The following is a 15,643-nucleotide window of genomic DNA, read 5'->3' as shown; positions in this document are numbered from 1 at the left end:
ATCTTTCAGTCTGTGGTGCTTGAGATATTTGTGTGTGTGTGAAGATATGTGTTCTCATATGCATAGGAACCAACTACTAGGAGCCAAGGTCCCTTCAACCCCAGTAAAATATTTGAGGGGGCCAGGCCCCCAAAAGTTGGTGGGCCTTGCCATTCAAATGGTGTGTGCTTACCTGTGCCCCCCTATTTTATTCAAGTTGGCACCCCTGCTCATATGTATGTCTTGTTGGGGTTTTTTGTTTTGTTTTTAAGTCTCAAGAAGAGATCTGCTCGTCTCACACCCACCCCTCCGAGGTCTCTCCCAGGGGTTATGTTTTCACAACCAGATGGGATTACCTTTCAGGTGCTTCCAGATATAGCCTGTCTGCAGAAGCAGCATCTCCTATTTTTAGCAAAATAATTATGGTATCTGTGTCTGTCTTTCCACTCATCCTTCTAATGAAGCTTTTCCAGCTATATCTGTGGTGTCCAACGCATTTAATAGTTCTGTCCTTGAGAATATGGTTTTTATTAGAAAGGCCCATACATGCACATCTCCAGTTTTAACATGTTCAGCTTTGATTTGCTGAGTTGCTTTTCTGCTCAAACAGCAGGTGTTGCTCTGTCACAGGTGACTAGTGTGTCATCAGAGCCACTGGCATGTGCAACAGGAGGGGTCCCAATTGCCCCCATCCTCTTTAAAGCAGAACAGCTGCCTTAGGATGCTGTTGTTGCACACAAGGTACTTATCAGGTGTGTAATGTATGCATCTGCTGAAAGGAAAGTACCAAATAATGAACTGAATTTGTGTGAGCTATTTTGAACTCCATTTTTGTGTGGTTAAGTAGTGTATAAATTAAAATTTTATCTAAAATCAATAGTGAATTAGAATATGAATCTTTAATCAGCAGTCTCTTATGAAAGGGTGCTACTTGCTGTTTTAAGATTTCTAACTTCCAACGGATAAAATGGCTGCAATCATTTAGCGGGGAGAAGCTTTTAATATCCAAAATGTTGAAGGGGATAATCCTTATAGTAAGACACTATGAGAATGTGTCCTTGGTGTGTTTAAGTTGTTTGGTATAATGCAAGAGATACTAAGTTTTCAATGAATTTTGATTTACTGGCAGCCTTAAAATACCAATATGATAAAGTATTGCACAGTTCCACTACTTCCTTAGCATGTTGTCAGTCTAAGACTATTGCAGAGGGAATGGCTGCAGGGAGAGGTGGTGCCAGACACGGCTGTCTTAAGCATATGCAGCAGCGGGGTGCAAAGATTCGCCCGGCGTCCCCCGGTTGCCCAGTCCCAGGCACGCAGGAGGGTGGAGCCAGCTGGCTGCCTCAGCATCTCACTGGCTCGGTCACCCCCGAATTCACGGCGCAGAGCCACCCACAGCAGAAGAGCACACCGTGGCGCTCTGACCCATGGGTGGGCTCTTCCCTGGACTCAACTCTCGGGCCCCAGACTCTCGGCCTGGTGCCCCTGAAAGCCTGGCGTCCAGGTGCCCCGCACCCCTAGCGCCTATGGGTAAGACAGCCCTGGTGCCAGACATGAGAGGCAAACATTCCTGCCACACATTTCCCTGAGGCAGTTGCTGTTCACCCTATCCAGCAAAAGAGTGTGTGTGTGTGGCGCGCATTTGCGCATAAAATTAAGGAATGCAACTGACAAATCAGTGTTAGTCAGGGGTACTGTGCACCATGTCTTTACATAACCACAGGTCTTCATGTGTCCAATTCACAACTAATTTGCTGCATTTGCAGGGGGTAAGAGGGTATTTGGCTTCCATATGGACTGAATGTGAGTTGACCTGTTCTGTCTTTTTCTTTTTCTTTAACATCTTAAGGTGAAGGACAGAATTTGGTTACAGAAGATGTGACCGTCGTAGAGGGGGAAGTTGCCACCATCAGCTGCAAAGTCAGAAACAGTGATGACTCCGTGATTCAGCTCTTGAATCCCAATAGACAGACGATTTATTTCAGAGACTTCAGACGTGAGTTCTGTGTTGTTTGGCAAATCTTGATAAAGAGGTTGCTGAGGGCTCCTTTTAATTTAATGCCAGACATTTTAAAGGTTTAGTCAATTCTTCAGTAAGTAGGCAAAGGCAGGCAATCATAATCACTTGCTTTAATGGAAAGACTAGCTATAGACCTTTTTAAGAGTCAGACCATCTTGCAGTGCAAGAGGAATTGACCACAGTAATTCACTCTGAATTGCAATTAAGTGCCAAAATATTTAGTTGACACAAACAAATCGAATAGGGCAAAACAGGATGTGCTTACCATTGGATAAGGAGAAGTGTTTGGCTCAGTGGTTGGAATGTTCAAGCCAATTCCTTAATCCAACTGAAGAATGTTAAGTTGGTCTTGAACATGTGTTTAAAACCTTATCAATAATAGACACTGTTATAATTCAAATTGAGTGCTCCTGGAATCTTTGCCTACTCTCTAGGAAAATATAACTAAGATATATGGGGTCATTTATAGTCCAAGGTTAGTAGACACGAGCCATCTTTCTCCTGGGACTGCCCTGTCTCTCATCCTTTTTAAAATGACATTTAAAGTTAGGAACAATATGGTCCCTAATATTTTGGAGCAAATTGAAATGGATATGTCAGTAGGCCACAAAAACTTGGTTCTTCTGAGTGCTTCTTTTTGCAGGGACACATTTTTTTCAAAATTGGAAATCATGCATTAGGTGAGGCCAGGAATAATGGGACAGAGATATCCTTCTGCAAACAGCCATGTGCCCTAGGCAAGGAGGGGAAATCTGGAGAAATTTTCGTAATTTGTCTGGAGACTAACAAAAGGGCTGATAGTGAAACATGGCATCATGGAGGAGCTGGTGAGGTATATAACCTAGCCCTTGGAAGGAAGAGCTAAGAAACTAATGAATGGTGCTCATCTCCCCTACCTCTCTTTATTCTTTTGATATGTTGGGATAGGTGGGGGAGATGTAGGTAGTAGATCTGTTGGGGTTAGTAGAAGTAAGAATGTGCCTGTGTTTGAACTGATGCGTGTTCTTCTGGTCCCAGAAATTACTTGGTGTTGTATTTAAAACATCAGAAAACTTCCAACAATTTATTTGATTCATATTTTTTATCTAACTTTATAAACTTCTGGACCTCGGAAGAGGCTGCAGTGCATCTCTCCAGCTTTGTGTTGCTTGATTAAATGTTCCCGATGAATTGGCAAAACCAAAGATTTTAGGAGTTCTGCTGGAAGTTGTTTGTTTAAACATTCTCCCCACATGTCCTAAACCTTCTCAAGTTTAATTTGTGAAAACTTTGTTCATGGGCTTTCCATCCATCTATCCTTTGCCAGCCTGGAACCCTCCAGATATTGCTCCCCACCCAATTTGTCATTGGTCGTGCTGGTTGGGGCTGATGGACTTTGCAGTCAAAGATATCTGGAGGGCATCAGGTTGGGAATGCCTGGGATAAGGGGTCCTGTATGTTGTAGAAGCTCATTTGTTAAAGGCTTTCTGCAGTGTTGAGCAAGTAGACAGGAAGGGGGAGAGTAATTATCAGTACTTGATACGGGGCTTTTGTTTAGATTATTTGTATTGATTGATGAGTACTAGTATTGTTTATTTCCAGATTGTAACATAATGAGCCAAAATAACAGGATGTGAAAAAGAGGGTGGTATTGCTACTGCATGTCAACGCTGCTGCCACCTCTCCAGGCTTCTGGTTTTCACTGTTTTCTCTGGGAGGGAAGCACTGTATGTCTCATAACATTGCAGTTTCTAATTGTATCTTTGTTCCACAGCTTTGAAGGACAGCAGGTTTCAGTTAGTGAATTTCTCTAGCAGTGAGCTCAGAGTGTCACTGACGAATGTCTCCATTTCGGATGAAGGAAGATACTTCTGCCAACTCTACACGGACCCCCCACAGGAATACTTTATGACGATTACAGTGCTTGGTAAGGACCAGTCAGCCCCAGACTCCATCTTTAGTTCACTTGGGAGTGGCAAGGTGGTGGGAGGAAAAAGCAGATTCTTGGACATTTTTAAAACCTGCTTTATAGCCATCTTGCCTTCAACACAGGGACTGAAATAAATCCTCCTTACTGGGGCTGTTTCTCATGCAATGTTCTGTAGACAGCGGTGCACACTTTCATGTCTTGGGATGGATGAAGATAGTGTCAGAAGGAGAAAAACCCAGAAGATTTGTTTGTTAAAACCTTAGGACCCTGATCCACGGAATTGTACCTGGGAAAGTCAGCATGTAGACACACATTAAGATTTCTTGGCTTCACACCCCCAAAATGTACTACTTCATCATGTGTTCCAAGTTGCCTTCATCTACCACACACTTGTATTGCCTTACATGCATGTACATAAGGCATTCTCCAGACATGTGGAGGAGAATGGCAGGAGGGGGCAAACCCATAAATTCTGGAGGAAGCTGTTGCAAATAACTGTTCCCCTGGCAACAGCTGTCTGGAGTGTCATTTGTGGTTTTCCAGGCAATTACATTAGCTCATATTCTTCTGTGCTCCCCCAAACCCTTACATTTGCACCCATGAATCCAAGCTTCTATCAAAACCCATTACAGAAGTTAGAAATATTTGCCAATTAGGGTGTGAGTATTTAGTCCCTTGACAAAACACTCTTGGCTGCACTCATTGCTTTATTCCAAACCTCTCTGTTTATTTTTAGAGTTCTGAGACTATCTAATAAAGGGCATGATGGGTAATGTAACAGCTTCTGTGTTACAGTCTGTGCTACAATGTGAAAATCGAGCATTGTATGCATGTGCAGGAAGTTACACCTCTGGCAGGGTGATGATGCTTCTGAGGATCTCTGTGTGCTTAATTGTAGCCCACAAATGCTGAACCATATTCTCAGTGTAAAATAATGGGCAATATTTATATTGTTCTTAGTTCTGTTTTTTTTCCAGCTGGGTATGTCATCATATTGTCCCCATATATATACTATTGCACACTTCCATCTTTTGCCGAAGTGTTAAAATTATTAGATGTAAAATGTGTTTACTCAAAGCTGTTTTTCACTAAAGGTTGTATTTCATATTCTTGCTGGAATTAACAGGAAGGAAAACTGAGGTTGCAGTCATCTTGCTTGGAAGGGACTATCACTGAACATAGGCTACTTACTTCTGAGTAAACGTGCATTGGATTGCACTGTGAATCTATAGTATTACTAATTACAGTCGTACCTTGGAAGTCGAACGGAATCCCTTCCGGAAATCAAATTGTGGCTTCTGATTGGCTGCAGGAAGCTCCTGCAGCCAATAAGAAGCTGCGGAAGCCCTGTTGAACGTTCGGGTTCCAAAAGAACGTTTGCAAACCGGAACAATCACTTCCGGGTTTGTGGCGTTTGGGAGCCAAAACGTCCGAGTTTCAGGGCATTCAGAATCCAAGGTACGACTGTATAGTTATTATTAGTTTCATTTATGAATTGTTTCCTTTAAGGCATCTTGAAGCAATTTACAATACAATAAAAATAGCGTTAAAACAAATGTATATATAAAAATAATTTTTTAAAATCCAAATTACATATGAAACAATCTCTAAAAACCAGCCATTGCAAATGTAAAATCATTTTCAAATCCAGAACTGATACTAAGTAGTATAACAATCACCACTTTCCTCTTTCAAGAAAGTCTTAAGCAAGTGCCTAAAAGACAATAGAGATCGTTCCGAAGGGCAGAAATACCTAGGTTACACCAATCTGGTTTCCTGCAGGTGCTGTTGAACTGCAGTTCCCATAAGCTTCGGCCAGGATGGCCAGTAGTAAAGGTTGATGGGAGCTGTAGTCTAGCCACATCCAGATTCTGGAGGGTGCGTTAGCACATACCCATCTTACGTGAGGATGCCAAACTCTGGTATGGATGGCAACCCCTTTGGGTGCTCCTTGGTATGCCTGGTACCCTAAACCCCCACTCTATTTTGTTGTGTTCCCTATTGCCCGCTTGGGGCTGGGATGGTAACAGGTTTGCCACTGAAGTGTTATAAGGAGCTCAGCACAGATGTACATTTGTTTGGATGCATGGATAGAATCAAACCCCATGACTCCTCCATTACTACTCTGTGTAATTCATGGAGCAGCAACTCTCCAGCATATGACGCAGGAGAGGATTTTCCTGTCCAGGCTTCTGAAGATATTCAAGTGATAAAGTGGGGGATTTGAACCCAAATGCAGCCAAATTGTTGCTTCAACCCCTACTGCAAATTATATTCGAGAAACACCCTCCCCCTCCTCTCTTCTTCGTGGCATATGGTGTCTGTCAGACACCAGTCCTTAAGTTTGTCGTGTGTGTGTGTGATTGTGTGTGTGTCTCATTCCATTTCTCATAGTTCAGAAGATTACAGAACAAGCATAACTATGGGATTATCATATCCACTGATAATAGTTGCTAATACCATAACAGCCGTAGCTCCAGATTAATGCTGTCTCCTAACATTCCAGTAACGAACCTGAATTGCAACAAGCAATCACCAAGTGAGATCACACTTGCTGATTAGGTATATAGGTTCTCCGCTCTTACTCATCCCTCTCCACCCTCCACCCCCACAATTTAATGAGTTCCAGTTTGTAGTATGTTAATATGTGTTGAAAAGGTATTTAAAATTAGCCTTTAATATGAATTTCAAGTTCGGCTACCTTCACTCTTGAGAGTTGTTTCCTAACACCGCTGCATTAAGAGAGCTTTTTATTCTCATGTTTCCCAAACTATGATAGCAAGTGTGTGCGCGCTTGTACACACACACACACACACACACACACACATATTCATTTCTGCTGAGATTCTTCCAGGGATGTTTTTGTGTTACTCCTTTCCCCTGATTGACTGAAAGACTCAGGCGGAGGAAGGAGCAACATGGCAGTGTGTATATGTGCAGTGCACACACACATACACACTTGGGCTGACCTGTCCAGCATGCATCACATGGCTTTGAGTTTCACCTACATTCTTGGGGGTAGGAACTTATTTGCAAGTGGGGGGGGGGGCAAGGGGAAGACCAGACATCACCTGCTATTCCACAGGGGACTTGCATGCCTTGTTGACCTTTGTGCTTCCTCCTCCCTTTGTTTTTTGAAGACGCCATGGCATTCACTTGTTTGTGGACCAGAAACAACTAATTTATTATCTGCACAATTCATTTTGTGCACACTTCCTTACCTGCGTTTTGGTGGGTGGGGAGAGAACAGAACATATTATTCACACCTGAATCGCACAACTGCTTCATTAGTACAATAACAGCAAAAACAATGAAGAAAACGGGCCCAATATCCATTTAAATCTTTATTTTAATGCTTGATTTAATAAACACAGTACCAGCAGGCAACTGTGTTAACATTGTCTTTACTGATTATAAAATAGAAGGGGTGGGGGTGGGGAAACACCTATCCCATCCATTCTCACCCACCCACCCTGTTTGCAGGAAGGTGGGGAAGAGGATAACAGAAAGATCTATACATTTTGGTGGACTTTGTGATGCTGTAGTTATGCTCAGGGCCAGCCTGCCCATGAGGCAAGGGTAGGACACTGCCTCATGCGGCAGGATCCTCAGGGGCAGCAGATCCAGCCTCCAATGAATGTTTTCCTCCCTGCCGCTCCCACTGCCACAGAGGCAGCAATGACTGTGTTGTGCTTCTTGGAGACCAGATCTGCCACCTCCTCAGCACTCCCCTCATACCACCTCTATGAGGGTCTCTCGATGAATAGGAGATGCTGCTGGTCTACTCCCAGCATCTTATTCCCCCCCCCCCTTCTTCCTGGTTTCGATCTTTACTCACCTCTTCTTCCCTGGTGGGGGTGGGGGTATCAATTTTGTGGTTCGCCTCAGGTGCCAAAATGTCTTGGGTAGGCCCTGGTTATGCTTCAGATTCTCTTCTGCTCCAGACTCTACCGGATTATATTTCATTGATCAATTCAACCCTCTGGCTTTGGATTTCACAAAAAAATAAAAAAAAAATAAAAATAAATGACTTAGCTGTGCTGAACACATGCCTGAAAGGAAGGAAAGATGCTCTGTCTGTAATAATGCTCTCTGATGCAAGAATCTATTATTCGTGTTGGGTTGCATTTCATTTATTTTCTTTGGAAAACGACCCTCTTCTTTCCCTCTCGGTCTGAAAATCCTGAATCTCCCTTAGTTTGTTTTACTCTATTTTTTGCTAATTATTTTTGGAATAGGAAATGTGGAATTTACATTCAAATGGAGGGCGAAACCAGGGTGCTACTTTAAAGATGCATTTATAATATATTTGATCTGTTAGAATTATTGCAGATGGTGATGCATTTACAAAGTGTTCCTTTAATCAAAATTGTATGTTGAAGAGGACCTTCTATGAGGCAGCTGATCCACCTCTAATCTGTCCAGCAGCTATCCCACATGTTCAGCTTCTTGGAGGTGTCATGAAAGACAACAACATGCTGAGATCTTTATATATCTGTATGCTGTTTCATTCTAGTCCCACCACGTAACTTGAGGATCGAAGCCCAGAAGGAGACCACAGTGGAAGGAGAAGAAATTGAGCTGAATTGCACATCGTTGGCCAGCAGACCACCCACAGTGATCAGATGGTTTAAAGGCAACAAGGAGCTATTTGGTAGACCCCTTCTCCCTCAATCAGCTTAATGGTGTGGTTGTGGTTTTTAGAGATGGTTTTGCTGATAAGCAGGATACTCTCTCGTGATGCTCTCAAAACATCAGAAGGGAATCTTTTTCAGCCTGAGAGCTGCATTTCATTATGGGCAACCTACTGCGGGCTGCATGCCAGGGGTGGGTGGGACCAGAGTCAGCAAGTGGGTGGAGCAACAGGTATGACTCTTACCCCCAGGAGGTCACATTCAAACCATGCAAAAGCCAGAGATTCCTATGCCCCCTCCCTCCACTAACACACATACACCATCTCCATCCTCCAGGCAAGCAAGAGGCACTGTCATAGCAAAGGACACATTCCAGCCAGGCAAAATCAGTTCAGAAGGGTGCAGAGCAGTGAATGGTGTGTTCTTTTTATAATGTGGAGTAGCTTTGTCAGTTGATCTGGAGCACGAGTTGTGGTTTCGTGATAGACCCCTCCTTGAAAAGTAAGCCAGGCGTCTCAAATTTTTGGGAAGCCTTTCCGCTTTAATCCCAGGCGTTTCCCTGCTCTCCCTTACCTTTCCCTGCCTGTTGAAATTGGCTTCCCTTTGGCAGAATGCCCCGCACAGGCTGCTTCTGCTTCTGTTTCAGCCCGTTGCTGCTGTATTTTGCTGGGTCTTCAACAGTACCACTGTTTAAATATTTTAATTACTACTTTTAATTATGTAAATCCATGGAGTCACTTTCCCTCTTAATTATTGATGATGGCTTTTGGCAGTGGCATTGGAGGAAGAGGGTGGAGGATTTCTGGCTCCATTGACTTAAGTGTTTGGAAGGCATCCTGGAATTCCTAATCCTCGCTGCCGAGCGCTGTAGATTTTGTGTTTAATATCATGAGCAGGAGATAGGGCCCCCCCTTTAAATTTGGAAGTGAATAAGAGAATAAGAACTCGCAGGCTTCCTTTCCTTGTGATTGACTTGAAAAAGGGCCTTGCCAGCCCTACTCCATTGCAAAACTGTTTGCTTAACTTTGATACCAGCTCTCCTCTTTTCCCTCTGTATCCCTGTATATACCAGATGTGGGAAACCTCTGGCCTTTCAGATGTTTCTGGAATCCAACGCCTATCAGCCCCAGCCAGCATGGCCAATGATCTGGGATGATGGGAGTTCGCCATCTGTGGGATCATAGGTTCCCCACGCCTGCTGTATACGGCAGGTAAACAGCCACTCACCTGGCCACCTTTGCCAGCTAAGAATTTCCTCCTGACCGCCAGGAAGAGAAGCTGCTTGTCAACTAAAAAATGTGTTGTTTCCCTTTATTTTGTGCAGGTCATCAGTGTGCCACAAATTAATCCAATAAGCATGTAGATAGGAAAGTAACAATGAAAGGCAGGTGTTGCCACCCTACAAACACCCACAGATTATAGAAATGTGCAAATAAAAACAGAGACAATAAGGTTGCAAGAATATGCCTGTTGGGGGGTTAGGAATAGGTCAGCATATGCGTAGTGGAACTGTTTAAGAATTGCAGAAGTGGAGAGAAGCTCTGGAATAGATAAGCTAAATGAGGCAAGTCACTACTAGATGAGTACAGATTGCAGAAGTGACTTCAGCTGAAAATGACAACACAAATGCAGCGATGGAGGATGATCTTGGATGGATATGGCATGGGTCTAGTCATTTACCATTTACCTGCTCTTTTTCCTCCCCTTTCATGTCCATTATGCAGGTAAAACAGAAGAGGAGCAGTGGTCAGACATGTTTACAGTGACCAGTCGCCTTTCGTTGAAGGTCAAGCGAGAGGATGATGGGGTTGCTGTTGTCTGTCAGGTAGACCATCCTGCCGTCAAAGACTTGCAGACGAAGTACTACCTAGATGTAATGTGTGAGTACCAGAGTCACAACCATCCCCCCCCCCCGCTTGCCCCACACATGGAAGTGGCTTGACGAAAGCCATTGATTAGTCAATTATGGTTTGTTGTAGCATACAAAAGCTGTTTATCTGATTTGATTAAATGAGAGGTTTAAAGTATTGAATTTGGGTTTAAGGCATTCTTTCCCTGCTCTTTTTGAAGACAAATTATTTCTCATCGCCTGTTCTTGTGCTATCTGTGCAGAGCTGCCTCAAGACATGTGAACTAAGCATTTAAATATTAACATGGAAGTGTGTCAAGGTTTATTATTATTATTACAAAAACAAACAAACGCATGTATCAGTGTCGTCTACAAAGACATGGAATCCTAGAACAGATTGGGGTGCCGGTAGAGTCAGTGGGTCTAACCATCTGAATAAGAGAACAAGAAGATAGAGTATATAAGGAGAATTGGAAAGTGCATGTAGAGTATATGAAAAATTACAGCAACCAGGTTAAAACGTTAGCAGGATTAGAATAAATTCAGCAGTATAAAATACGTGGAAAAGAGAAAGTATGGAGGGACTGCAATATGCAGGAATAAATGGAAAGCTAGAAGGAAACCATGGAAAGGTGGAAGGGAAGTCAAAGTTTAATAATTAGTAAAATAATGTTATGGTGAATTGGGAAAAAAAATGTATTGATGAAAAATATAATTATTTAAAAAATTGAGTGCCAGTAGAATCTAGTGACTATGGCTCAATTCTGCACACTTCTTCATCTACTCTAGAAGCTGTGAGGCAGAAACCCCTATGTTTAGGTCTTACCTCAGCCATGAACTACCCAGGTGGCATTTAGGTAAGCCATTCTGGTTCTGTTTATGAGCTGTTTCAAGCGTTGTGCAGCAGCAAGTACAAGTTAGCAACCAAATTATGCTGGAGTGGGACCAGCTGTCACTCCATCTGACAAGATGAATATGTCTCCCTTTTTAGGAGTTCCACAGAACTCCACTTTTGGAAGCTTTGGGCATGTCAACCTGCCCTGTCTTGATAGTGTATGTGCCGTTATGTAAGAATTGTCACTACAGGGTGCTTTAAAGTAGATCCCACTGGCTGGATTGTTGATTTGCTTAAGCTGTGTCTTTCAGTTTCAGTAAGAGCACCAGAGGTCTCTTACCATTCCGGGGTGCCTTGGCATCTGCATATCCCTTGTTTGTTTCTTGTGCTGAAATAATGCTGAGAATTGTGGCAGAAATGACCGGCCTCTTTCTGGGATGGGAAGGGACCCATGCAGTGTGACATCATTCATTTGAAAACAAGGAAGAGCAGCAACCTGGCATCAGTCCCCCAGTACCTCTTCATGTTCACAGAGGAGCAGAAATGAAGCAGGGCGATCAGGAGATGGTGATTCAAAACGTCTTTTGTATATGCAGCTCAACCATAACATTACACAAAGAAGCCCCTGTGTTAATTTATTTCTTCTACTTCATTATGTTGTTCCATTATGAGCATTCTGCTTACAATTTTCATATCGCCCAAAAGTATTGGGGGAGTAATGTCCCCATAATGGGAAAACAAAAACCATCAGATACTGCCTAAATTGGCAGATTGTAGCTGTCTTGCTACTGTGCTAATGTGTAATTCATTTATGCAAACTTAATGTCCATTAACATTTCTTGTAGAGCTCCATTAGCTTTAATAATACATTAGCACCTTTGTTAGGTCTGATCAAAAAAGCTTAACCACACACACACAGACAGAGACAGAGGCATGTACAGGCGCACGCTGGCAAAAAAGGGAGATGAGCAAAGTTGCTTGAACTGTTGCAAGGTTGCCTGCTTGCTTAGGAACAAGGCTGGTCAGTTTTGTGAACGAATGTTATGACAAACCAGCTGCCGCAGGTGACAGCTTTTGGGTGCCACTGAGGCACCCAAGGGAGATATATATATAGATGTGATGCAAGCGACCAGAAGGGTGGGCAGAGAAGGTTTGAGACTGAACCATCTACCAATGGAGCATGTTCGCCAGTTTCTGACACAACAAGAGACATTGACTCCCAATTTAGTCTGTTTAGAATCCCTGGTCTTATAGTAACTCATGATGATGTAGGTTTTGTTCATATAAGCCTATCCAGACACATAAATATCAGTGTATTTTTAATCTCTTTCACTGTTAATTTTAATTATTATTTTTAATATTTTGAATTGCTTTAGCGGTTTTATGCTGACGATTTTAACATCTCTTGTAAACCTCTTAAAGATCTCACTGCAATCAAATGGTATATAGATTTGGTTAAATAGATCTTTTAGAATAAGATTTCTATACCGCTGCTTATTTGCAAAAGGCAGTACCAAAGTGGTTCACGCAACAATAATAAAACACAACAAATCCAAACAAAATAAGCATCAAAATGAATCCTATTAAAGAAAGCCTGGATGAACAAGTATGTCTTCTGTTGGTGGTGAAACCTCTGCCCAGAGGGCGGCATATGCCACTTGCATTTTCTGACTGTGGGATTAGAATATATTTGGCACCCCTGTTACTGAGGAAAGTGTGATCTTGGAGCATAGCAATACGTTCTCTTGTTTTCCTTTTCATAACCGACACTAAGCTGCAAGCCTTGGCTTAGGTTTCCCCCTCCTTTGGTACCGCCAGTGCAATGGGGCTACAGAAGAAATTGCACGGCCCACTCAACTGCTGCCTGATGTCCAGATTGCAGCAGCCTTTTGAGTCCACGCCATGCCTTTCAGAGAAATAGCACTTGTGAAATCAGGTGTAATTGTCTTACTCTCTCAATAGCTTTTTGGACTCGCAATCAGAACAAGGTGTAGCCCTCCCAATCACCGTTTCAAGCACACCAGCTGACCGTTCTGTTAGGTTGCAGGCAGGCAGCGGCCTGAAGTGGTGCCGAGCAAGGGGTACCTAAGCATTCGGCATGTCAGTGGTGTATCAGAGGCCACATCTCCTCCAATAAGCCTCCGTGGGGAGGATGAGGAGAGGCAGCCCTTGAGGAAGGGGGGGACACTAAAGAACCGGGACGTTATCCGCCGCTTCACAGTTCACGCGTGACCCTGACCCGGCCATTCCCTTTCCAGCACCTGCCTCTGTGATCAAGAGAGCCGTGCCAATGAATGCACAGTCACAGCGAACGATTTTCTCACTTTGGTGTACTTAGTATGAGATGGGATTTCAGCAGGAAGTGGCTTGTAATAAAAGAGAAGGTATTAGCAGGAAAAATTCAAATTATCTACAGAGGTATTTCAAGGCAGCGAGCTAATTATTGTTTGCTCAAAGTCCTGAATATGCAGACATGCTAACGTTTCTACAAAAGAGAGGCAGGGGAGGGGGGGGAAAGCTAAATCGGGAAGAGACCTTTATTATGGCAACATAGCAAATTTAGCTCCCGTTTTTGGAGTCTCTCCTCACCCCCCAGCTTAGAAACTATGAAGAACACTCAACAAGACCTGTAAGGAGAGTACTAAGTTAAGGTCTAGAGTCAGATGTAACAGCAGAGCATCCTTTTTTTAATGAGAAAGAGCAGAGGCCAGCCTTAGGTTCATCCCCCCCCCCTTCCCATGCATGACAGGGAGGAAATCAGAAGCTTCCATTTGGAGTTTGCAACAATATGACAGATGTTTGTTCTGACCCTACCAGAGTTCTCCAACCAGGATAAATTGCATGCCGGAAGTGGAAGCTCGCAGTCTTCTCCCTTGCATATGAAGGAAATGGGAGGAAGGAGCACGCCAGTCCAAGTTTCATGCCTACTCATTCTCAAAACAGCCATTGATGGTCCCTTCCAACATGTCTTGTTGTATCTGCAAAATGCTGCACTGCCACCTGGCCTCAAAGCAGTGGCCTTTGATTCCTGCAGCTATAGAGGGCCACACAATGAACAGGGACTTGTGGTTTGATTCTTGGCTTGTTCCTCTCCAACTTTGCTATAATTTCAGGAATGCCTGTTTAGTGTTGAGAGACAAATAAGCCACATATTAACTCTTCTATGCAGGGTAAATTCCAGGCATCAGAGGAAAATCTACTGTGAGGGCAATGGTCAAACAAAACAGGATAAGAAGAGGGAGGAAAGTATAGTTATGTGCTGAATTTGGAGTGCCTTTGCAAGCCAGTCAGGATGTTTCTAACTCATACACACATTTGGGAGCAAAGTGGGCGAGGGGAAGGGAACTTTAAATTGGTACAGTAAACCTTTCCTTAGATGACTGAGCTTTGTGTCTGCCACAGCCCCTTAAATGTGGTAATCGCAGTATTTGCAAGGAGAGATTTTGTCCGCATACCTGCCTAGCTATTGTTCTCCACCCGTCAGTAATTCCATTAGAAGCAGAGCCTCCTGCAGCGCAATTTCACTTTGTTGGAAGTTAGCATGCGATATCTCCGCCTGACAAGTCTGACCTATTTAACTTAAGGTTTTATGAGCATTTCATTTAAGCTGAGCTTTTCGTGCGGCTGCTCAACTGAAATTATGGATTTGGGTTTTGTTTTGTTATTCGCATTGATGCCACTGTGAGAACTTTGAGAACTTAGTGAGTGGTTTCTTTGGCTGTTTCAATGAATGGCTGCCTAGTGGAAACCAAAAGTTGGCTAAACATGCCCACTCCAGGCTGGGTGGTGGGTTGCTGGAACATGGTGCATGCATGCCTGTGAAACTAAAGACAAATGTCTGTCACCTGCATAGTCAGAAGCCTAGGAGCATCTGGTGCCTCTGAATTATTATTATTATGATTATTATTATTATTAGCCTTAATTAATCATGACTAGGATGTGGGAGGCGGGACGCTGGCTTGAAAACAATCCTGAATACACCTTTTCTGTATGCCCCTTAGAGGGGCTATTTTTAACAAGTGGTATAAAATGTTGTAATATATAAGCCATGCAATGCAAGGAAACCTGTGAGCTAAATGAATAGACCTGCAGTTATTTTCAATCTCCTCTTGCTCTCATGTCTGGAAGCTGTTAAAATATGCCCTTCTCAGCAGCAAAGTGTCTGGATATTTGTGGTTCTCTTCTTTTGTCATGAGTTGCTTCACATAGAAGGAGAAGTGGGATGCACATTGCTTTTTTAAAAAAAAAAATGTACCAAGACTGTCCATACCCCATGAACAAGCCCCATCAAAGTCTGAGAATTGCACAGGCCGATGGTTCCCATCCAGTTCATCCGGACTTGTGCTGAAGATGTTCCTAGTTGAGTAGGCATGCCTTGTCTCCCTGGTTTTGACCTCTGATGCTCCCAGGTAGGACC

General features: G+C 43.2%; 1 protein-coding gene across 7 annotated transcripts in view; it reads left to right on the top strand.

The window, feature by feature from the left end:
* CADM1 (cell adhesion molecule 1) overlaps positions 1–15,643 on the top strand; it is a 285,697-nt gene that overhangs the window by 214,614 nt on the left and 55,440 nt on the right. For all 7 annotated transcript variants that reach the window (XM_083588750.1, XM_083588746.1, XM_083588745.1 and 4 more), the window contains exons 2-5: positions 1,829–1,975; positions 3,753–3,905; positions 8,425–8,562; positions 10,267–10,422. In XM_083588750.1, coding sequence (XP_083444876.1) covers positions 1,829–1,975; positions 3,753–3,905; positions 8,425–8,562; positions 10,267–10,422 — 594 coding nt within the window. The remainder of the gene's footprint in view (positions 1–1,828; positions 1,976–3,752; positions 3,906–8,424; positions 8,563–10,266; positions 10,423–15,643) is intronic.

The sequence above is a fragment of the Podarcis filfolensis genome (genome assembly GCF_964270895.1).
Source record: "Podarcis filfolensis genome assembly, chromosome: 15".
Classification (NCBI taxonomy): Eukaryota; Metazoa; Chordata; class Lepidosauria; order Squamata; family Lacertidae; genus Podarcis; species Podarcis filfolensis.
The sequence above is the reverse complement of the archived record's forward strand: the minus strand, read 5'-3'. Positions and strand labels throughout refer to the sequence as shown.